We start from the raw sequence: 25,200 nt of genomic DNA, 5'->3' as shown, positions 1-25,200 counted from the left end.
TATAAATGAGTCAATTTACATATTAAACTGTTTAATATCTGAAAATATTTGCAATGTGAACTTCATATAGTCTGATTGGAAAAGGAAGTATTTGCCAACCATAAAACATGGTTTCTTTTCTTGATAAATTAATGATGTTTTAACCAATTGTAAAAGTATATAGTTGCATTAACTCTTTAACACTGTTAGCGCATTCCTTGCCATCCTAAAGGATTTAATGCCGTTAGGACAGAATGGAACATCCTATCATTTTTGGCATCCTGCACCCTCCTGCTTCAAAGTTTAAGATCTGCCTAGCGGACATGCCTATCATCGTAGGCAGTCTGATGCCAGAATTGGAATCACGTGATTGCATTGGCAATCACATGACTTCCTTTTTACTTGCAATGTTTACATAAGAACTTCTTTCCAATCGTTAACATTTGCCCCATCATGAAGAGGTTATTAAACAGTTTGCTTGATTTGAAGAATGTAATCTAATACAGTTTAACAATTGTAATCATTTTTCTAGGTTTACAAGTGCAATCATTTATCAAGGTCTTGTTATGCGCCTGGGAATTGTGTCTGGAAGTCTGTACATGGATTTTTTCATCTCCGCAATGGTAGAGTTGCCTGGCGCTGTAATCATTTTACTTACCATTGATCGAATTGGACGACGCCTTCCGTTTGCATTAAGCAATATTGTAGCTGGGGTGGCATGTTTAATCACTGCTGTCATACCAGAAGGTATGCAAAACTTGTATACAAATAGTGTGAAGAGATAAAATTACTGGAGTATTCATATGTTTAAAAAGTTTTTCAGTAGACATTTACATGACCAGGGGAATATGTTGTCTATCAGGTATACTGTATCTATACAACAGCATGTATGTTATACTGTAGTTATTTTAAAGCTACATAAAAGTTAAAATTAAACTTTCATGGTTCAGAGCATGTAATTTTAAGAGACTTTTAAATTTTCTTCTGTTATCAAAGTACTTTGTTCTCTTCTATCCTTTGTTTAAAAAAAGGATATTTTCAGAAGCAGCAAAACACTAATTTAAGAGTTAGAGGCCCATTTATCAAGCTCCGAATGGAGCTTGAAGGGCCGTGTTTCTGGCGAGTCTTCAGACTCACCAGAAACACAAGTTATGGAGCAGCGGTCTAAAGACTGCTGCTCCATAACCCTGTCTGCCTGCTACGATCGGGTTGATTGACACCTCCCTGCTGGCGGCCCATTGGCTGCGAGTATGCAGGGGGCGGCTTTGCACCAGATCACATAACCGTAATCCATTTTATAATAGTAACAACTATTCCAGACCCACAAAGAATGGGACATGGCAATCAGGGGGACAGAGGAACAGTTCCAATTATCACCACTTGCAAATAAAGAGATATACAAATTTTGTAAACTGATATATCTAGAATGTAATGTCATTTTACTCTTCAGCTGAAGTTAAAAGCATATAAATATGTATCTATGAGATCATATATTACATTTTGTGACTTGCAGATACCTTATGGCTAAAAATAACATTAGCTACTCTAGGACGGTTGGGTATCACCATGGCATTTGAAATTGTGTATTTCATGAACACAGAATTGTATCCAACATCATTAAGGTAATTATAAGGATATTTGTTATTGTTGTGTTTGTGACAGTATGTTAAGAGGAAGCTTACAAGGATGTGGAATTCAAAATTAAACTTTCATTCAAAAGTATGTATATATTTTTTTTTAAATCAGTTATCAATTTTTTCAGTTATCAAATTTACCTCTTACTTCTGGAATGTGTTGTTCAGACTTAGATCCTTTCCATGAGAGCATACTGGGGTAGAGCCAGGAGTGTGCATGTGACTTGAGCACTATACACCAGAACTGTTTGTAATAATAATATACATATGGGCCCAGATGACAAGTGGAGCACATAAGTATTAATGATGTTTAACATTCAAGTTAAATCAATAGTGCTCCTATTCTTGTGCATACATATACATTTATAGACACATACAAATCAACACACAAACATAAACACCTTTGTGTGTATGTATATATATATATATATATATATATATATATATATATATATATATATATATACAGTATATATATACAGTATCTCACAAAAGTACACCGCTCACATTTTTGTAAATATTTTATTATATCTTTTCATGTGACAACACTGAAGAAATGATACTTTGCTACAATGTAAAGTAGTGAGTGTACAGCCTGTATAACAGTGTAAATTTGCTGCCCCCTCAAAATAACTCAACACACAGCCATTAATGTCTAAACCGTTGGCAACAAAAGTGACTACACCCCTAAGTGGAAATGTCAAAATTGGGCACAATTCACCATTTTCCCTCCCCGGTGTCATGTGACACGTTAGTGTTACAAGGTCTCAGGTGTGAATGGGGAGCAGGTGTGTTAAATTTGGTGTTATCGCTCTCACACTGTCTCATACTGGTCACTGGAAGTTTAACATGGCACCTCATGGCAAAGAACTCTCTGAGGATCTGAAAAAAGAATTGTTGCTCTACATAAAGATGGTCTAGGCTATAAGAAGATTGCCAAGACCCTGAAACTGAGCTGCAGCACAAGTAATGCATTTCACAGGAAAGGTTCCACTCAGAACAGGCCTCGCCATTATCGACCAAAGAAGTTGAGTGCACATGCTCAGCATCATACCCAGAGGTTGTCATTGGTAAATAGATGTATGAGTGCTGCCAGTATTGCAGCAGAGGTTGAAGGGGTGGGTGGTCAGCCTGTGAGTGCTCAGACCATATGCCACACACTGCATCAAATTGGTCTGCATGGCTGTCATTCCAGAAAAAAGCCTCTACTAAAGATGATGCACAAGAAAGCCCGCAAACAGTTTGCTGAAGACCAGCAGACTAAGGACATGGATTACTGAAACCATGTCCTGTGGTCCGATGAGACCAAGATAAACTTATTTGGTTCAGATGGTGTCAAGCATGTGTGGCGGCAACCAGGTGAGGAGTACAAAGACAAGTGTGTCTTGCCTACAGGGAAGCGTGATGGGAGTGTCATGGTCTGGGCCTGCATGAGTGCTGTTCATTGAGCGAACCATGAATGCCAACATGTACTGTGACATAAATAAAAAGAGAGAAGCGCTCAATCTGGGAACGAGCAATAGCATAATAGGTTGTTCTGTGGCTAGTTACCACCCAAGAAGCAGCCTCTTTTTGCTCAACATGTGCCTATCACAGAGAAGAACTTTCCTGAAGCATATCAGTCTGATCCTGACTTCACAGTATAGTCCAGCCCCGAAATACCAGGCAATCCCTCTCTGAACGAGAGAAACAGCTAAACCCCAGACGTACATTTCAGCCTATTGTGGGCCTCGTCAGTGAGGTGCAGCCATAACCCTTTAGGCATACTGAGTAACGGGTCCACGTATGGATTCCCACATCACACTTAGGGAGACTTCCCTAAGTGTCATAATTTGCATAAATAAAAAGAGAGAAGCGCTCAACCTGGTACGAACAATAGCATAATAGGTTGTTCTGTGGCTAGTTACCACCCAAGAAGCAGCCTCTTTTTGCTCAACATGTACCTTTCACAGAGAAGAACTTTCCTGAAGCATATCAGTCTGATCCTGACTTCACAGTACAGTCCAGCCCCGAAATACCAGGCAATCCCTCTCTGAACGAGAGAAACAGCAAAACCCCAGACGTATGTTTCGGCCTATTGTGGGCCTCTTCAGTGAGGTGCAGCCATAACCCTCTAGGCACACTGAGCAATGGGTCCACGTCTGGATTCTTGCATCACACTTAGGGAGACTTCCCTAAGTGTCATAATTTGCATAAATAAAAAGAGAGAAGCGCTCAAACTGGAAACGAACAATAGCATAATAGCTTGGTCTGTGGCTAGTTACCACCCAAGAAGCAGCCTCTTTTTGCTCAACATGTGCCTTTCACAGAGAAGCATTTTCCTGAAGCATATCAGTCTGATCCTGACTTCACAGTACAGTCCATCCCCGAAATACCAGGCAATCCCTCTCTGAACGAGAGAAATAGCAAAATCCCAAACATACTTTTTGGCCTATTGTGGGCCTCGTCATTGAGGTGCAGCCATAACCCTCAAGGCACACTGAGCAACGGGTCCACGTCTGGATTCCCGCATCACACTTAGGGAGACTTCCCTAAGTGTCATAATTTGCATAAATAAAAAGAGAGAAGCGCTCAACCTGGGAACAAACAATAGCATAATATCTTGTTCTGTGGCTAGTTACCACCCAAGAAGCAGCCTCTTTTTGATAAACATGTGCCTTTCACAGAGAAGAACTTCCCTGAAGCATATCAGTCTGATCCTGACTTCACAGTACAGTCCAGCTCCGAAATACCAGGCAATCCCTCTCTGAACGAGAGATACAGCAAAACCCCAGACGTACATTTCGGCCTATTGTGGGCCTCATCAGTGAGGTGCAGCCATAACCCTCTAGGCACACTGAGCAACGGATCCACGTCTGGATTCCCGCATCACACTTAGGGAGACTTTCCTAAGTGTCATAATTTGGCAGAAAGAACAATTGGGCAAAAAAAAGCTACTCCCAGGTGGCAACCGGGGCATAGAACAAGCTATTGATGCTGCTGTTCGTTCCTGTTTATTCCTGGCAGACTTCTTCTCTTTCTGTTTTGCATACGTAAATATGACCCTGGGTATAGTCTCCCTAAGGGTGATGAGGGAAACCAGACGTGGACTCCTTGCCCAATGTGCTTAGAGGGATATGGCTGCACCTCACTGATGAGGTCCGAAGGAGGCTGAAACAATCATCAGGGGTTGTGATGTTCCTTTTTCAGAGGAGAATTGCCTGGTATTTCGAGGCTGGACTGACCATGTTGGCGGTATCAGACTGATATACTTCAGGAAAGTTTTCCTCTGTGAAAAGCACAATTGGCCAGAAAGAAGCTACTCCCAGGTGGCAACCGGACCATAGAACAAGCTATTGATGCTGCTGTTCATTCCTGCAGACTTCTTCTCTTTCTGTTTTGCATATGTAAATATGACTCTGGGGATAGTCTCCCTAAGGGTGATGGGGGGAAACCAGACGTGGACTCCTTGCCCAATGTGCTTAGAGGGATATGGCTGCTCCTCACTGATGAGGCCCAAAGGAGGCTGAAATGATCGTCTGGAGTTGTCATGTTCCTTGTTCGGAGGAGAATTGCTTGGTATTTCAGGGCTTGACTGACCATGTTGGCGGGATCAGACTGATATACTTCAGGAAAGGTTTCCTCTGTGAAAAGCACAATTGGGCAGAAAGAAGCTACTCCCAGGTGGCAACCGGGCCATAGAACAAGCTATTGATGCTGTTGTTCGTTCCTGGCAGACTGCTTCTCTTTCTGTTTTGCATATGTAAATATGACCCTAGGGATAGTCTCCCTAAGGGTGATGGGGGCAACCAGATGTGGACTCCTTGCCCAATGTGCTTAGAGGGATATGGCTGCACCTCACTGACGAGGCCCAAAGGAGGCTGAAACGATCGTCTGGGGTTGTCATGTTCCTTGTTCAGAGGAGAATTGTCTGGTATTTTGGGGCTGGACTGACCATGTTGGCGGGATCAGACTGATATACTGTACTTCAGGAAAGTTTTCTTCTGTGAAAAGCACAATTGGGCAGAAAGAAGCTACTCCCAGGTGGCAACCGGGCCATAGAACAAGCTATTGATGCTGCTGTTCGTTCCTGGCAGACTGCTTCTCTTTCTGTTTTGCATATGTACTGTGACATATTGAAGCAGAACATGATCCCCTCCCTTCGGAAACTGGGCCTCAGGGCAGTATTCCAACATGATAACGACCCCAAACACACCTCCAAGACGACCACTGCCTTGCTAAAGAAGCTGAGGGTAAAGGTGATGGAGTGGCCAAGCATGTCTCCAGACCTTAACCCTATTGAGCATCTGTGGGACATCCTCAAAAGGAAGGTGGGGGAGCGCAAGGTCTCTAATATCCACCAGCTCTGTGATGTCGTCATGGAGGAGGGGAAGAGGACGCCAGTGGCAACCTGTGAAGCTCTGGTCACCCGTGTACTCCATGCCCAAAGGGTTAAGGCAGTGCTGGAAAATAAGTGGCCACGCAAAATATTGATACTTTTGGCCCAATTTGGACATTTCCACTTAGGGGTGTACTTACTTTTGTTGTCAATGGTTTAGACATTATTGGCTGTGTGAGTTATTTTGAGGGGACAGCAAATGTACACTGTTATATAGGCTGTACACTCACGACTTTACATTGTAGCATAGTGTCATTTCTTTCAGTGTTATCACATGAAAAGATATAATAAAATATTTATAAAAATGTGATACTGTATATAATCATGTATAGGTATAAATATATTTTGTACCAAAAATAAAACATAAGATATATGTAGAAATATCTATTTATGAATAAATAGAACATATGGTTCTATGTGAAGAACATTGCAATGTGAAATAATATTTTCATGTAGGGTTAGCACACTTGAGAATATGCGATCGGGTTTGCGCAAGAGTTGGGTGTTTTTTTTACACTTTGTTTCTCTATTGACTTCTGTGGGGGAATACGTGAATGCGCATGCAATATTCTAAGTTCAGATTTTTGTGGTCTTCGGCTTAGCGCAACAACAAAGTAGTTTACTTTCAACTCGTATTATGAGCACAACCTGACCAGCGCATAAAGTTTACTTCTTACACAATTAAAGCTCGAGTGGGAGTGTTAATTAGCGCTCCAATTGTAATCTGGCCCATTATCTTTTGTAAAAAAGTTAAAGATACATAAAATGCTGGGAACACCTACAACACTATCCGCTAGATTTGGAGTTTTGTCGGTAACGACCCGAAAAACTAACGCCGGCTTTTTTCTGGCCGCACCATAAAAATAACTCTGGTATTGAGAGTCCACAGAATGGCTGCGTTAGGCTCCAAAAAAGGAGCGTAGAGCATATTTAACGCAGCTTCAACTCTCGATACCAGAGTTGCTTACGCAAGCGGCCAGCCTCAAAAACGTGCTCGTGCACGATTCCCCCATAGAAAACAATGGGGCTGTTTGAGCTGAAAAAAAAACAAACACCTGCAAAAAAGCCGCGTTCAGCTCCTAACGCAGCCCCATTGTTTGCTATGCGGTAACCCTTCCTACGTCTGCACTTAACACTCTAACATGTACCCCGAGTCTAAACACCCCTAACCTTACACTTATTAACCCCTAATCTGCTGCCCCCGCTATCGCTGACCCCTGCATATTATTATTAACCCCTAATCTGCTGCTCCGTAAACCGCCGCTACTTACATTATCCCTATGTACCCCTAATCTGCTTCCCTAACATCGCCGACCCCTATATTATATTTATTAAGCCCTAATCTGCCCCCCACAACGTCGCCTCCACCTGCCTACACTTATTAACCCCTAATCTGCCGAGCGGACCTGAGCGCTACTATTATAAAGTTATTAACCCCTAATCCGCCTCACTAACCCTATAATAAATAGTATTAACCCCTAATCTGCCCTCCCTAACATCGCCGACACCTAACTTCAATTATTAACCCCTAATCTGCCGACTGGAGCTCACCGCTACTCTAATAAATGTATTAACCCCTAAAGCTAAGTCTAACCCTAACACTAACACCCCCCTAAGTTAAATATAATTTACATCTAACGAAATTAATTAACTCTTATTAAATAAATTATTCCTATTTAAAGATAAATACTTACCTGTAAAATAAATCCTAATATAGCTACAATATAAATTATAATTATATTATAGCTATTTTAGGATTTATATTTATTTTACAGGTAACTTTGTATTTATTTTAACCAGGTACAATAGCTATTAAATAGTTAAGAACTATTTAATAGCTAAAATAGTTAAAATAATTACAAAATGACCTGTAAAATAAATACTAACCTAAGTTACAATTAAACCTAACACTACACTATCAATAAATTAATTAAATAAACTACCTACAATTACCTACAATTAACCTAACACTACACTATCAATAAATTAATTAAATACAATTCCTACAAATAAATACAATTAAATAAACTAGCTAAAGTACAAAAAATAAAAGAGGAATAAGTTACAAAAAATAAAAAAATATTTACAAACATAAGAAAAATATTACAACAATTTTAAACTAATTACACCTGCTCTAAGCCCCCTAATAAAATAACAAAGCCCCCCAAAATAAAAAAATACCCTACCCTATTCTAAATTACTAAAGTTCAAAGCTCTTTAACCTTACCAGCCCTGAACAGGGCCCTTTGCGGGGCATGCCCCAAGAAGTTCAGCTCTTTTGCCTGTAAAAAAAAACATACAATACCCCCCCAACATTACAACCCACCACCCACATACCCCTAATCTAACCCAAACCCCCCTTAAATAAACCTAACACTAAGCCCCTGAAGATCTTCCTACCTTATCTTCACCCTGCCAGGTTCACCGATCCGTCCTGAAGAGCTCCTCCGATGTCCTGATCCAAGCCCAAGCGGGGGGCTGAAGAGGTCCATGATCCGGCTGAAGTCTTCATCCAAGCGGGAGCTGAAGAGGTCCATGATCCGGATGAAGTCTTCATCCAAGCGGGAGCTGAAGAGGTCCATGATCCGGATGAAGTCTTCTATTAACTGCATCTTCAATCTTCTTTCTTCCGGATCCATCTTGCAGACCTCCGACGCGGAACATCCTCTTCTCCCGTCGCCTACTAGCCGTAGGGGGCTTAGAGTAGATGTAATTAGTTTAAAATTGTTGTAATATTTTTCTTATGTTTGTAAATATTTTTTTATTTTTTTGTAACTTAGTTCTTTTTTATTTTTTGTACTTTAGCTAGTTTATTTAATTGTATTTATTTGTAGGAATTGTATTTAATTAATTTATTGATAGTGTAGTGTTAGGTTAATTGTAGGTAATTGTAGTTAGTTTATTTAATTAATTTATTGATAGTGTAGTGTTAGGTTTAATTGTAACTTAGGTTAGTATTTATTTTACAGGTCATTTTGTAATTATTTTAACTATTTTAGCTATTAAATAGTTCTTAACTATTTAATAGCTATTGTACCTGGTTAAAATAAATACAAAGTTACCTGTAAAATAAATATAAATCCTAAAATAGCTATAGTATAATTATAATTTATATTGTAGCTATATTAGGATTTATTTTACAGGTAAGTATTTATCTTTAAATAGGAATAATTTATTTAATAAGAGTTAATTAATTTTGTTAGATGTAAATTATATTTAATTTAGGGGGGTGTTAGTGTTAGGGTTAGACTTAGCTTTAGGGGTTAATACATTTATTAGAGTATCGGTGAGCTCCAGTCGGCAGATTAGGGGTTAATAATTGAAGTTAGGTGTCAGCGATGTTAGGGAGGGCAGATTAGGGGTTAATACTATTTATTATAGGGTTAGTGAGGCGGATTAGGGGTTAATAACTTTATTATAGTAGCGCTCAGGTCCGCTCGGCAGATTAGGGGTTAATAAGTGTAGGCAGGTGGATGCGACGTTGAGGGGGCAGATTAGGGGTTAATAAATATAATATAGGGGTCGGCGGTGTTAGGGGCAGCAGATTAGGGGTACATAAGGATAACGTAGGTGGCGGCGCTTTGCAGTCTGCAGATTAGGGGTTAATAAGTGTAGGCAGATGGAGGCGACGTTGAGGGGGGCAGATTAGGGGTTAATAAATATAATACAGGGGTCGGCGGTGTTAGGGGGAGCAGATTAGGGGTACATAAGGATAACGTAGGTGGCGGTCGGCAGATTAGGGGTTAAAAAAATGTATTCGAGTGTCGGCGATGTGGAGGGACCTCGGTTTAGGGGTACATAGGTAGTTTATGGGTGTTAGTGTACTTTAGAGAACAGTAGTTAAGAGCTTTTTCAACCGGCGTTAGCCCAGAAAGCTCTTAACTACTCACTTTTTTCCTGCGGCTGGAGTTTTGTCGTTAGATGTCTAACGCTCACTTCAGAAACGACTCTAAATACCGGAGTTAGAAAAATCCCATTGAAAAGATAGGATACGCAATTGACGTAAGGGGATCTGCGGTATGGAAAAGTCGCGGCTGAAAAGTGAGCGTTAGACCCTACTTTGAGTGACTCCAAATACCGGCGGTAGCCTAAAACCAGCGTTAGGAGCCTCTAACGCTGGTTTTCACGGCTAACGCCAAACTCCAAATCTAGGTCTATAGTTGCTACTCACTATACTACTGTTTTTTCTCCTATGCCAGCATCTTCTCATCAAAGCCATTCTCTCATTTTGACCCCTTACTAGTCAAGGTCCACATCTTTATACTGGGTCTGCCATCTTGAATCTGCTCACACCTGTGATAGAAGTATACACATTTACGAATCAGTGACCGTACCAGCTTTTTGACAGCTATATTGTGCACTTTGGTTACAGAGCAGGAGCTTTACATTTTTGCAGTGCCTACTCTATATTATTTATGTGGCCTTTTTATATATGTTATGTAATTTTTAAATTGTGTAGAAAATTGCATAAAGGTAAACATCCTACTCTGTATTGTGTGTGCTAACCCAAAGTACACATTACAGCTGGGAAAAAGCCAGCAACATCACTGCTCTATGAATGTTTACCACTTCTGTCATAGGGTGCAAGTATATGTGAGCTCCAAAATGGAATTGCCCAATATAAAACTTTGAAGCTTCACCAGGGGAAACAGCTCTGAAGAGAGCTGCAGGAGGAATAACGATAGCAATCATGCTGATTAATGTCCCTTTAAGTGTTGGGGTAGGTAATGTAGATGCAGGTCAAATATTAATAACAGTATGGAAAGGCCATGACAAGGCCTGTAATCCATCCATTTATTTGTAATAATCGCCAACAACATTGGTATTTGGCCTTCATTTATACTGTTGGCACCTGTGTTACCAGGGAGGGCTTATACTGCAAGACCATTGCTTTGCTTAACCTTTTTCTTCTAGAATATTTATGGTTTATTTTCTCTCAAATATAAATTGTATTAACAATAATGAAAAAAAAAAAAACATACACTTTTTCACCTTAATACGATACTTTATTGAAAAAAAACTGACATTGATATGAAAGAGCTGCATTTAAATATATTTTTTAGCAAGAATGTAATATTTTGTATACTACTGCACAATATGGATAAAGATTTCTACTATGTAAATCTACAGATGACTATAAAATATTTTACAAATAAGGCAAATTGAATTCAATCGAGTATCAAAGCATTGCTTACATGCCATGATTTCTCAAATGGAAACAGATTTGTGCTTAAAGGGACATGATAAACAGATTTGTTATTGAAGTCAGAATTAAACTTTCATGAATTATGGTCCAATTTATTTCTACAACCACATTTAACGTCTCTTTGTATAATTTGATGAAAAATTAGCTCCTTTCCATTAGAGTATACCTGTAATGCTTGTGGGATATTTCTCTATCAGACCGAACTCGGCCAGTAGTCTTGTTATCCCGGCGTCGAGCCGGAAAGATAGGGAATATCCCAGAGCAGAGAAAGTAAGTAAGATGAGGTAGGCGGCACTCACCACAGGCAGGACAGTCCCCAGTGACAATGGCAGAGCAGTCCAAGGCAAACCAGTAGAATGGTCAGGCAGGCAGGATTTGGCAACAGTAAAGCAGTCCAAGGGCACACCACTAGAATGGTCAGGCAGGCAGGATTCGGCAACAGTAAAGCAGTCCAGCAATTAAAGGGTTAGGAGGCAGAGTAGTCAGACAGGCAACGTTCAGCAGCAAAAATCAATCCAGCAATTATAGGGTTAAGAGGCAGAGTAGTCAGACAGGCAGAGTTTCAGCAGCAATAAGTAATCCAGCAATTATAGAACGATCTATCACACCCAGGAGCACACAAAGTATCACCTATACTTGGGCAGTGTTAGATCGCACTGAATAGATTTAAATAGTGTAGGATTGGTGCCACAGCATGAGACCGGCATCAAGGAGCATGTGGCGAGGACGTCAGTGCCGCACGCCTCCAGAGCTGACACAGCCCTAGGCAACGAGCAAGGAAGAAGACGCCGCGCCCCTAGCAACAGCTGGAGCGGCGCAACGTGACATAGCCCCCCACTCAAGGGTTTCCTCCGGGAACCAGATCCAGCTTCAGAGGATGAGCAGCATGTAATCTCGAGACCAAGGATGGAGCATGTACATCACAGGCAGGAACCCAGGAATGATCCGCCACTGAGTAACCCTTCCAATGTATCAGATACTGCAGTTGTCTGTGTCTGTATCTAGAGTCCAGGATCTTAGCTACTTCATATTCTGGGTCACCACAGACCAGGAGCAGAGGAGGAGGAGCTTGGACTCGGGTATATCTGTTCTTGATGTAAGGTTTGAGTAGAGAGATGTGGAAGACTGGGTGTATGCGTAAAGTTTTGGGCAAGGCCACTTTTTAGGAAACAGGAGATAGTCTTTTCAGGACCTTGTAAGGGCCAATAAATCTAGGCCCCAATTTATGACAGGGTTGAAAGAGACGAATGTGTCGAGTAGAAATCCATACACATTCACCCACTGGGATGGCACGTACAGAAGCTCTATGGCGATTAGCAAACTTCTTATATCTAGAGACAGCTGTACGTAACTGAGAGTGAATACGTTGCCAATGAGAGGTGAATCTAGTGACGTATCGGTCTGCAGCAGGAACCCCATTAGACTGAGCAGAAAGAGGGAAGACATGAGGTTGATATCCTGCTTCGGCTTGAAAAGGAGAACATCAAAGAGAAGAGTGCCAATGAGTGTTTCTTGCCAGCACAGCTAGGGGTAACAACTCAGACCAGTTGGTATGGCAAGCGTTGACAAAAGCTCTAAGGTAGGTTTCAAGATCCTGGTTTGCTCTCTCAGTTAGGCCATTGGTTTGAGGATGGTAGCCAGAAGACAAAGAAACAGTGGTTCCAATCAACTTACAAAAGGCTCTCCAAAAGGCAGAGATGAACTGTGGACCTCTGTCGGAAACAATATTTACAGGAATGCCATGAAGTCGTACCACATGCACGAGAAAGAGAGAAGACAATTCCTGGGCAGAAGGCAGTTTTGTTAGGGGTACGAAATGAGCCTGTCTGGAAAAGCGGTCCACCACAACCCATATAACTGTATGCTGGTCAGAAGAAGGAAGGTCCACAATGAAGTCCATTGTTATGTGTGTCCATGGTTGTTTGGGAATGGACAATGGTTGGAGCAAGCCACGAGGCAAAGATCGGGATGTCTTATTGGCAGCACAAGTAGTGCAGGCCTTCACCTAATCCTGAGAATCAGACTTCATAGTAGGCCTCCATACATGTTGAGAAAGACGCTTGAAAGTCCTAGTTGAACCAGGGTGTCCTGAGAGTTTGCTATCATGGGCCCAGGCTAGCACAGGGATGCGTAGGTTCAGAGGTACAAAGAGGATATTGGAGGTCACAGGAGCTCCAGGAGGTTTACTAGACTGGGCACATTGCAATATTTGCAGAAGGGTGGTGTTTAGTTGAGCAACCACACAGGAGGGGGGTATGATATGTTCAATAGCAGTTTCAGAAGAATCACTTGAGTGAGGGAACTGATGGGAAAGGGCATCCGCCTTCTTGTTCTTAGTCCCAGGAAGATAAGAGACCACAAAGTTAAAATGGGAAAAGAACAAGGCCCACCTGGCCTGTCGAGGATTGAGTCGATGAGCAGTCTCTAGATAAGTCAGATTCTTGTGGTCGGTGAGAATCTGAATGGGATTGGTGGTACCCTCTAACCAGTGATGCCATTTGGTTAAAGCCATCTTAATAGCTAAGAGTTCACGATTACCCACTTCGGAGTTCTTCTCAGCAGGAGCAAAGTGTTTAGAGAAAAAGGCCACAGGGTGTGACTTAGAAGTCAAAGGATCCCTTTGGGTTAGAAATGCTCCAGCCCCTATCTCAGAGGCATCAACCTCTAAAGTGAATTGTAGGTTAGGGTCAGGATGGCGGAGCACAGGAGCTGAACAGAAAGCCTCTTTCAGACTAGAGAAGGCATGTATGGCTTCGGGAGGCCAATGTTTACAGTCTTTGTTCTGTTTTGTTAATTCAGTGAGAGGAGCGACTGTTTGAAAAAAGTTCTTTATAAACTTGCGGTAATAATTGGAGAACCCCAAGAACCTCTGTAATCCTTTTAGGGAGGTAGGTTGAGGCCATTCCAGAACTGTGGTGAGTTTAGCAGGATCCATGGCAAAACCCTCCTTCGAGATGACATAGCCAAGGAATTGGATCTGTACTTGATCAAACTCACATTTTTCTAATTTGGCTACCAAAGAATTGTTTCTGAGACATAGAAGCACCTGTCTTACGTGTCTATGATGTTCCTCCAAACTGGAAGAGAAAACAAGGATGTCATCCAGATAGACGATGACAGTGCGGTTGAGGAGGTCACGGAAGACATCGTTGACGAAGGCCTGGAAGACTGCAGGGGTGTTACACAGCCCGAATGGCATTACAAGGTATTTGTAATGCCCAGATCTTGTGTTGAAGGCGATCTTTCATTTGTGGCCTAGAAAGATACAAATCAGATTGTATGCCTCACGTAAGTCCAATTTGGTGAAAAAGCGAGCATCCTGGAAAGTCATACAGTTCAGTGATTAATGGTATGGGGTAGCAATACTTGATGGTTATGTTGTTCAAGACCCTGTAGTTGATGCAGGGTCAGAGCCCGCCATCCTTCTTACTGACAAAAAAGAAGCCTGCCCCAACAGGAGAGGAGGAAGGGCGAATGAAACCTTTAGCTAGGTTCTCTTGGATGTAATCCTCCATGGATTTGGTTTCCGCTTTGGAGAGTTGATACGTCCTCCCTTTAGGAAATGGAGCTCTGGGGAAAGAGATCGATCTTGCAGTCATAAGGACGGTGAGGTGGCAGCACTTCTGCAGTTTTTTTCTCAAACACATCCGCAAAGTCTGCGTATACTGACGGAAGGTTTGAAAGAGTCTGTATACTGGCTATGGGAATACGGGGCAGAGGAGTGACTGTAGCAAGGCAGGAGTGAAAACAGGAGGTACCCCAGGAAGCCAGTTGTCCCTCAGCACAGCCGAACTGTGGATTGTGTACCCGAAGCCAAGGAAGACCAAGGATGACAGGCTGTGCTGGGGAATGAATGACCTCAAACTGTAGCTGTTCGGTGTGAAGGACTTCCACAGTCAGCGTCAGGGGTGCTGACTCAAAATGGATCAAGCCTGAACCAAGAGGGATGCCATCCAGGGTAGTTATCTTGAGACAATGTATTTTCTGCAAAAGAGGCAAGCCAGCTTGAATCATGAAGCGGTGATCCAGGAAGTTCCCAGCTGCCCCTGAATCGATGAAGGCTTGAGTGTGGACAGTATTCTGAAGGAAGGTTAGGGTAACAGGTACCAGGATCCGAGAGGAGTGAGGGGATTTAGTAGAGATCATGCTTAGAGGTACCCCTGCATTATACCCTAAGCATTGGCTTTTCCCGGCCGAATGTCACAATCCTTTAGTTGGTGGGAGTTAGACCCACAATTAAAGCATAGTCTCAGTCTCCTTCTCTGTCTTTCAGACTCTGAAGGTTTGAAAGAGGAGAGATCCATGGGTTCCTCCACTGAGGTAACGAGAGGGAAGGACCCTCCATGTTCTGTCTCTCTCGGCTTGTCTTTCCTGAAATCAAGAGTCCAGACTAATACAAAGCATTATAAAGTCATCCAAAGAAGAAGGGATATTACGATAAGTGAGTTCATCTTTGATGAGTTCATGCAGACCCCTCCTAAAGGCTGCCTTGAGAGCACTGCCATTCCAAGTGGTTTCAATTGCCAAGGTGTGAAACTTGATGGCAAATTGTGCCACAGTTCTATTGCCCTGGCAGAGATCCAGGAGAGAATATTCCACAGCAGAGGTACGGCCAGAAGCCCCAAACACAGAAGATAAGGCAGAAATTAACTAATCAGCATCATGCAGGAGTGTAGCGTTCTGTTCAAAAAGGGGAGAGACCCAGGCTAGGGCCTTGCCCTTCAGCAAGGAAATGATAAAGGTGACCCTTGACTGATGAGACTGAAAGGTGTGAGGATCATTACGAAAGTGCAACCTGCATTGGTTTAGAAAACCCCTGCAATCAGTAGTACCTTCATACTTGTCAGGCAATGGTATCCGGGGTATACTTCCAGAAGCTGAGGAAGAAGTCACAGTACTAGGAGTAGGGGCTGGGGGCGGCATCCCTCACTGAGTTGAGCGGTAATAGTTTGGGATCCATATTCTGCAACTGTGTGGTATGGGTTCCCAACATCTGTCCCTGAAGATAAACAGCTCATGCCACCTCATCTGGCTGCATGTCCCAAGTATAATGTAATGCTTGTGGCATATTCCTCTATCAGACCAAACTCAGCCAGTAGTCTTGTTATCCCGGCGTCGAGCCGGAAAGATATGGAATATCCCAGAGCAGAGAAAGAAAGTAAGATGAGGTATTCAGCATTCACCACAGGCAGGACAGTCCCCAGTGACAAAGGCAGAGCGGTCCAAGGCAAACCAGTAGAATGGTCAGGCAGGCAGGATTCGGCAACAGTAAAGCAGTCCAAGGGCACACCACTAGAATGGTCAGGCAGACCGGATTCGGCAACAGTAAAGCAGTCCAAGGGCACACCACTAGAATGGTCAGGCAGGCAGGATTCGGCAACAGTAAAGCAGTCCAGCATTTAAAGGGTTAGGAGGCAGAGTAGTCAGACAGGCAGAGTTTCAGCAGCAATAAGTAATCCAGCAATCATAGTACGATCTATCACACCCAGGAGCAAACAAAGTATCACCTATACTTGGGCAGTTAAAGATCGCACTGAACAGATTTAAATAGTGTAGGATTGGGGCCACAGCGTGAGACTGGCATCAGGGATCGTGCGTCAATTACCTCAGCGCCACACGCCTCCAGAGCCGACACAGCCCTAGGCAACGAGCAAGGAAGAAGACGCCACTCCCCTAGCAACGGCTGGATCGGCGCTGCGTGACAATTCCTAGGTTGTCCTAGAAGTGTGCACATCTTAAACACTATATGGAAGCAGTGTTTGCAGTGATGTTTGTAAGAATTGTATACATACTAGTGCCTAACAAATGTGACTACCTAGGTATTCTGCAATGGAAAGGAGATAATTTACAGCTATGGTTACCAAGTGAAGTAAGTTTGATAATATAAATAAACTGAAAAGTTTTGTTTTTTTTCCAACTGTACACTGTGTAAATGTACACGGCATTGTAAATTATAGTGTATATAAAATGATTTTAAAATTAGTGTTGTTTTTTTTTTTTTAATATCTTTTTTTTAATCTTTTACAGAAACTTTGGTGTTTCTATATGTTCGGGCATGTGTGATTTAGGGGGCATCATAGCACCATTCCTGCTTTACAGACTGGCAGCACTTTGGGTGGAGTTGCCTTTACTAATCTTTGGTGAGATGTACTTTTCATTTTTTGTTGTTGCATAACTATTGTTTTTACACTGTGTAGTTAAAAACATAAGCTAACATGTAATTGTATCAAATGGTAGCTTTATAATGAGTATCAAAACATTTAAACTGATATACACCATATATATTGTATATATATATATATATATATATATGTATATATGTATATATATATATATATATATATATATATATATATATATATATATAAAAGAAGTCCTGACTGACTCATCAATGCCCAGCTCAAACCGTTTAACCTAGTAACGTGAAATTTGGAAGTTACGTTGTTTTTATGACGTATGCACCCACTAAGGAAGGATTTTTGGAAATTATGCCCCTAAGGGGGTGATAAAGGGGGGTGAACTATTTTATGAGGATACCTATATCTCAAAAACTGACAATGTTACAGACGTGAAAAATGGTATTTAGATTCTCTGAAAAATAAAGAAACATGTGTTTTAACATTTCCCCTAAAGCCACTTAAGGGTCTATAAAAGCTATAATTTAAGTAGTTTTGCATTCCTTGAATACTTTTTGATTTGTTTTCCATTTAACAAAAGGAATAAAGTGAATGATTATGAGATGGCTTGTAATCAGCTTGTAAAAAAAACAAAAGCATCCTTTGTTCTCCATAAAGAATTCAACTGGAATTCCATGATTTATTGTTCTAATTCGTTATATTTGTTCAATTTATAGATCAGTCTGAATGAAATAGAACATTTTATATGATTGTCAAAACAAACAATGCAAACTGATGTATATAAAAAAAGATTACACTATTTTTTGGATATGTAATGCAATTACTTGTTATTACTTTCTTTACAAACAAAACCCAAAATGCTGTTTTGCCATAAAATAAAGAAGGCATGCAGTTTATTTTTGCTAAATAAAAATGCATACTTAGCTAGATGAGTATATTGATTCTACATTCTCATCTCGGATACTTTTTTTTCTTTAATATAACTTTGTACCCTGACAGACTCCGAAGCTTCGTAGAAAAGAAGCAACCAAAGTGAAAGCGGCAGAATTATAAGACTAACGGCTAGATTACGAGTTTTTTTCTGTAAGCTTGTGGTGCTAACGAGCATTTTTTTTCTCACCGCTCACTTAAGACAACGCTGGTATTACAGGTTTTTACAAACCCGACGTTAGCCACAAAAAAGTGAGCGGAGAGAAAAATTTAGCTCCACATCTCACCTCAATACCAGCGCTGCTTAAGTCAGTGGTGAGCTGGCTAAATGTGCTCGTGCACGATTTCCCCATAGGAAACAATGGGGCTGAGCCGGCTGACAAAAAACCTAACACCTGCAAAAAAGCAGCGTTCAGCTCCTAACGCAGCCCCATTGTTTCCTATGGGAAAATACACTTATTAACCCCTAATCTGCCGCCCCCGACATCGTCGCCACCTGCATTATATTATTAACCCCTAATCTACCGCTCCAGACATCGCCGCCACCTACATTATACCTATGAACCCCTTATCTGCTGTCCCTAACATCGCCGCACCCTACATTATATTTATTAACCCCTAATCTTCCGCCCCCAACGTCGCCGCAACCTAACTACAATTATTAACCCCTAATCTGCCGCATCCAACGTCGCCACCACTATAATAAAGTTATTAACCCCTAAACCTAAATCTAACCCTAAACCCCTAATTTAAATATAATTTAAAATAATCTAAATAAAATTACTACAATTAAATAAATTAATCCTATTTAAAACTAAATACTTACCTATAAAATAAACCCTAAGCTAGCTTATAACTAGAGTTTATTTTATTTTACAGCCAACTTTGTATTTATTTTAACTAGGTACTATTTAATAACTACCTAGCTAAAATAAAGACAAAAGTACCTGTAAAATAAAACCTAACCTAAGTTACAATTACACCTAACACTACACTATAAATAAATTAATTATCTAAATTAAATTAATTACAATTAAATAAAATAAACTAAAGTACAAAAACAAAAAACACTACATTACATAAAATAATAAAATAATTACAAGAAGTTAAACTAATTACACCTACTCTAATCCCCCTAATAAAATAAAAAGCCCCCCAAAATAATAAAAATCCCTACCCTATACTAAATTACAAATAGCCGTTAAAAGGGCCTTTTGCGGCGCATTGCCCCAACGTAATCAGCTCTTTAACCTGTAAAAAAAAAATACAATACCCCCCCCAACATTAAAACCCACCACCCACACACCCAACCCTACTCTAAAACCCACCCAATCCCCCCTTAATAAAAACTAACTCTACACCCTTGAAGAACACCCTACCTTGAGACGTCTTCACCCAACCGGGCACAAGTCTTCATCCGATCCGGGCAGAAGAGGACCTCCAGACGGTGCAATCAGCAAATAGAATTGAAGTTCAATCCTATTGGCTGATGCAATCAGCCAATAGGATTGAGCTTGCATTCTATTGGCTGTTCCATTGTTTACAAAGGTAGATAACCCCTTTGTATTACCAGCACAGTTATATTAATACACTTATTACTTCAGTGATTAGCTTGGAAAGTTGTTTAAAATTGCATCCCCTATCTGAATCATGAAAGTTTAATTTTGACTAGAATGTCCCTTTAATGTCCCTTTAAAGTAACACTTCCACTTCAAAAACATTTGGCATGTTTTATTATTGCATAATAACATATGCCTAGATTACGAGTCTTGCGTTAGCCTTAAAAAACAGTGTTGAGGGGTCCCAATGCTGCTTTTAATGCCCGCTGGTATTAAGAGTCTGGCAGGTACATGTGTACCGCTCACTTTTTTCCTCGACTCGAGCATACCGCAAATCCTCTTACGTCAATTGCGTATCCTATCTTTTCAATGGGATTTTCCTAACGCCGGTATTACGAGTCTTGGAAAAAGTGAGCGGTAGACCCTCTCCTGTCAAGACTCCTACCGCATTTAAAAGTCAGTAGTTAACGCCGTAACATAAAACTCTTAACTAAAGTGCTAAAAAGTACACTAACACCCATAAACTACCTATTAACCCCTAAAGCGAGCCCCCCCCCCCCCCCCCCCCCCACATCGCAAACACTTAAATAAAGTTTTTAACTCCTAATCTTCTAAGAAGTGTAGGTAGGTTGCGGCGACATTGGGGGCGGCAGATTAGGGGTTAATAAGTATAATGTAGGTGGCGATGGTGTCCGGAGCGGCAGATTAGGGGTTTATAAGTGTAATATTAGGGGTGTTTAGACTCGTTCATGTTAGGGTGTTAGGTGTAAACATAAATTTTCTTTCCCCATAGGAATCAATGGGGCTGCGTTAAGAGCTGAACGCTGCTTTTTTGCAGGTGTTAGGTTTTTTTTCAGACGGCTCTGCCCCATTGATTCCTATGGGGAAATCATGCACGAGCATGTTTAGCCAGCTCACCTCTACCGTAAGCCGCGCTGGTATTGAGGTGAGATGTGGAGCAAATTTTTGCTCTTCTCTAACTTTTCTGCAGCTAACGCCGGGTTTAAAAAAAAAAACGTAATACCAGCGTTACTGAAGGTGAGCGGCAAGCCTTGCCGACAAAAACTCGTAATCTAGCCGTATGGGTTTCTCACTGAAATTATTTACATTGTGCAATCATGGCTAAAATAGTTGTAAAAGCTTCTCTGGGATCCTCTTTGTTCAGAAATAGCAGACATGTATGACTTTGCCATTGCTTTTTGGTAATTAGAAGGCCACGAATTGCAGCTACGCACCACACTTCTATTATTCCCAACAGTGTAGTGATTAATTAGGTAGCTTGTAAGGTTAAGTTTAGCTTTAGTGTAGATATTACCCTCCCACCTGACACTTCCCACCCCCTGATCCCTACCTGATCCCTCCCAAACAACTCTCTTCCCTCCCCCACCTCCAAACACACTGTCTGTCAATCTAAAAATGCCTGTCAATCTAAAAATGCTTGTCAATCTAAAAATGACTGTCAATCTAAAAATGTAAGGATTTTTTTTTTAATTACATTTTTTTTTATATATATTTTTATTCTGCAGGGTAGGATACCCCCTTACCCTCCAACCTCCCTGATCCCTCCCAAACAGCTCTCTAACCTCCCCCTCTAACTAGTATTCTCCATCTTAGATACTGGCAGCTGTCTGCCAATACCTATATATATATATATATATATATATATATAAACAAAGGTTCACCGAAGTGAGGTATATCCAGTAGTGAATGGACCGAGATAGTTTCCGATAAAAAGTATCTTTATTATATCAAAGGTAAAACTTGACTGTAACTGAGTCAAAGAGAAATAACGATTCAACAGCCAGAGTGTCAACCTAACAGCATAGTGGTTTTACATCCAACATGTTTCGTGCCATTACAGCACTTCGTCAGGGATGCCTGTCTGCTATGGACTATAAAGTTTAACGCCTAAAAGCAATAGCAAAATACCACTTTTTTCCCTAGGCTTTTGCAAACAGCAATGCTGAATAAACTCGCAAAGGGATAACATTCAGACTTTTCTCAAGTTGTGTATATATATATATATAAATATATATATATATATATATTCCGGCGAAACACGGGGCATCAAGCTCCGTTTCTACAGAGCTTGATAAATATGCCTTATTATTATATTTTATTACCTCTTTACTTAGGAATCCATTTAAAACACATATGCCCAGCTATTTAAAGAAACAAACAATATATTATGCTGTTTATTTATACAATACTATTATGAATTTTATATAAAGTATTCCTATAAAACATCACTATGGTAACTGATCATGTACAGACTGGCACTTCCTCTGGACCAGACAGTCATTGAGAAAATGCTAGTTTAAACTGTGTGTTGTGTTTAGTGGGTTTATTTGTAATTAAATTAGTAGAGTAATGTTTCAGTGTTTAAATCATTGTTCCTTCTATTTTATTTTAAGCGGTGAGCAAAAAATGTTTGCTTGTACAATTTTTGGCCAAGTTACTAAAATATGTGTGCAGTGTAATATGGAGGGTTGTTTACTACCTTTACAACATTTTCAGGATTGACAACTCTGTCCCAAGTGGCCTAATATGCGAGGTGACATAATCAAGCCTGGAAGTAAAAAGGCAACTTTATAAGACTTAAAAGGCCATAATACCCAAATGTTTAAACACTTGAAAGTGATGCAGTATAGCTGTAAAAAGCTGACTAGAAAATATCACCTGAACATCTCTATGTAAAAAAGAAAGATATTTTACCTTAAAAGTTCCTCAGTAGCCACATCCCATTGTAAAGGACTTCTAAGCAGCAAATAAGTATGTCTGTCCCGGGACAGCCGAAGGGATGAGCCCCGTGCACTTTCATGTTATTTCCCTATTCAGTGTAAGGAAATCTCATCAGAGTTAAGTCAAATCTCATGAGATCACAGTAAAAGAGTTCATGACCTCAGCACTGCTGATGCTGATTGGCTGCAGTACATTTCTTCATTTTTTTTAACCTGCAGCTGGGCAGCAGCTGAGTATAACTTTTTACAAAGAACTTACTCTGCTGAGCTGAGGAAATTGTGAGGTAAAATATCTTCCTTTTTTACATAGAGATGCTCAGGTGATATTTTCCTGTCAGCTTTTTACAGTTATACTGCTCAGTTTCAAGTGATTTAGCATATGAGTATTATGTCCCTTTAAGGTAGCTGGATGGGGTGTAAGTATTTTTTTTTTTTTTTTTTTTACAGGGTATTTTGGATTGGAACTTTTTTTTTTTTTTTTTATATATTTTTTATTGAGGTTTTATGAAATGACATACAAGCAAGGTATACAGAAATACATTCAGGTACATAATACATAAAGAAATGCCAGCAAAGTTATGGACCTTCTCCTCCACAAAAGAGGCCACTTTTGGACCCCACAACATGCAAAATAAAACAGTGGAAGGTACAATGAAACTAATGAGACCACTTATGGGTCTCAACTGAACCTCAGGTTTTATAATGCTTTTTAAAGCTATAAAACATGCTTGAGTAAATACAGGTTCTAAAATATTTTTAGAGCTATAAAATATGCTTGGATGAATGGATATCATGGGAGAGATAAAGAGTAAAACATGCTTGAGTAAATATAGGTTCTATAATATTTTTAGAGCTATAAAACATGCTTGAGTATATCAATATGGTAAGATAAATAAGAAGAAGGTATGAAAAGATTACACAACAATAAAATAAGATGGCATGGACGCCCTCACTTACAAAAGCCTATGCAGCAGATGATTATACTATTAGGAACTCATATGTATTTTGCTCTTTGCTCCATGCTCAGCAAGGGAAAAGCAGGTATATAAACTGATAGGGCATAAAGAGGTACCTTAGGAAGCTCTTGAAATAAACCAGATCACAGTACGATTAAATTTTAGCTTCTCAAAAAAACAATACAGTATGATAGATACTAGGGGGATATATATTAGAATATATAATTAGACTAAAGTGAACACATTCACTTATATATGCCTAAACTGCAAACTGCAAATAACCATGAGCTTATGAGACTCAAAAGACTATGCTAGAAAGTTCCTGACACAGGTCAGGCCAGAGTGAAGCTAGGTTTTGGCCTCTCAGTTGGGAGTGTAGGTATAGATATGACAGGAGTCTAGACATTTTGCAAGTTGGGTGAATACAGCTCTTATTAGTTAGCACAAAATCATAGAGATAGATGCGCTCAAAGCATAAGCAGTAAGTAATAGGAATTCAACGTCAACAGTGCATGAGAATAGTCATACCAGTATTTGAATGCATAGGCTGGGCTTAGACAGACGTGAGCTCTTTAGATTTGTACTTGGAATGTAATAACCCTATAAGGTAGTAAAGGCCTATAGTAATGCAGGAAACTAGGACATAGGGCTGACTGTTAGGGCGTGAACTATAGTTTCTGCCTCGGCCGCTGGCAAAAACACAGCCACAAGTTTTCATGGAGTATTAACCTAGTAGCAGCTCTATAAGGGAGACATATATTTAACTATTCTTAGTTGGACATGGTGGATATATCTACTATAGGCATTCAATCTACTGATAACATATAAACTATTTATTGTATTAACGAAATAACTAGCTAAAACTAGAAAGACTTAACCCAGGTTAGGAGGGTATATCAACTATGTTTAACAAATAAACCAAGGTAACCCCCTCAAACAGGACAATCATTGTATGCATTAACACAGCCTGGCTATAAGGAGAAAGAAAAATAAATAAATAAAAAGAAAATAGATTAACAAAACTTCTAGTGCAAGTTGCTGAAATCACTCTGTCCACAACATTAAAGTAATCCAGATATACAATGTCAGTTCAGGGATGGGGCAGCATTTACCCGACTCCATCTTTCTCTGGAGAGAAGCGATATGTGGGAAAACTTTGTGGGAAAGACTAACTGGTCGCCCCTGCTCTGTAACTACAGTCCTTTGCGCTGGCACTAGGATGAAAGTTCCCACAAAGTGACAATCCAGCTGCGGGGAGTCTAGTCCTGAGGAGGGTAGCGATTGTGTTAATGCGAGCGTAATGTCTCTAAGATAGACTCCGGTGAAGATGCTTGTAGGGATAGACGTGATGGCTTCCTTTGGAAGCACAGAGGGGGAGCATCCCGCAGGTGTAGATTTTATTGCGCTTGCTAGCGGCACACAGAGTCCCGTAAGAATGTCCACATGTCCGGTAACTGCCCCGCCACACAGTGTCTCCGGCTTCTCAAATCCAGTCTCAGCAGCTATCGGTGGTGTTATGCAGACGGGTGATGGGCACTCGGGCCCTAAAGCGCCCCCACTCCCTCTGCAGAGTGTTGATGATTCCGTAGTGATAGGCTGGTCTAGAAAGTAATCGTAGCAGCCATTAGGTTCTTCATGAGGTGTCGCATCAAAAGCAGTTAGGTATGATTTAAGTAGGCG

At 40.7% G+C, this 25,200-nt stretch overlaps 1 protein-coding gene across 1 annotated transcript in view; it reads left to right on the top strand.

Moving 5' to 3' along the window:
• The window catches only part of SLC22A3 (solute carrier family 22 member 3), a 411,481-nt gene that overhangs the window by 363,995 nt on the left and 22,286 nt on the right, over positions 1-25,200 (top strand). Inside the window, exons 7-9 of the mRNA XM_053710942.1 lie at positions 512-726; positions 1,493-1,601; positions 17,225-17,337. Coding sequence (XP_053566917.1) covers positions 512-726; positions 1,493-1,601; positions 17,225-17,337 — 437 coding nt within the window. The remainder of the gene's footprint in view (positions 1-511; positions 727-1,492; positions 1,602-17,224; positions 17,338-25,200) is intronic.

Source organism: Bombina bombina, chromosome 4 (genome assembly GCF_027579735.1).
Source record: "Bombina bombina isolate aBomBom1 chromosome 4, aBomBom1.pri, whole genome shotgun sequence".
Classification (NCBI taxonomy): domain Eukaryota; kingdom Metazoa; phylum Chordata; class Amphibia; order Anura; family Bombinatoridae; genus Bombina; species Bombina bombina.
The sequence above is the reverse complement of the archived record's forward strand: the minus strand, read 5'-3'. Positions and strand labels throughout refer to the sequence as shown.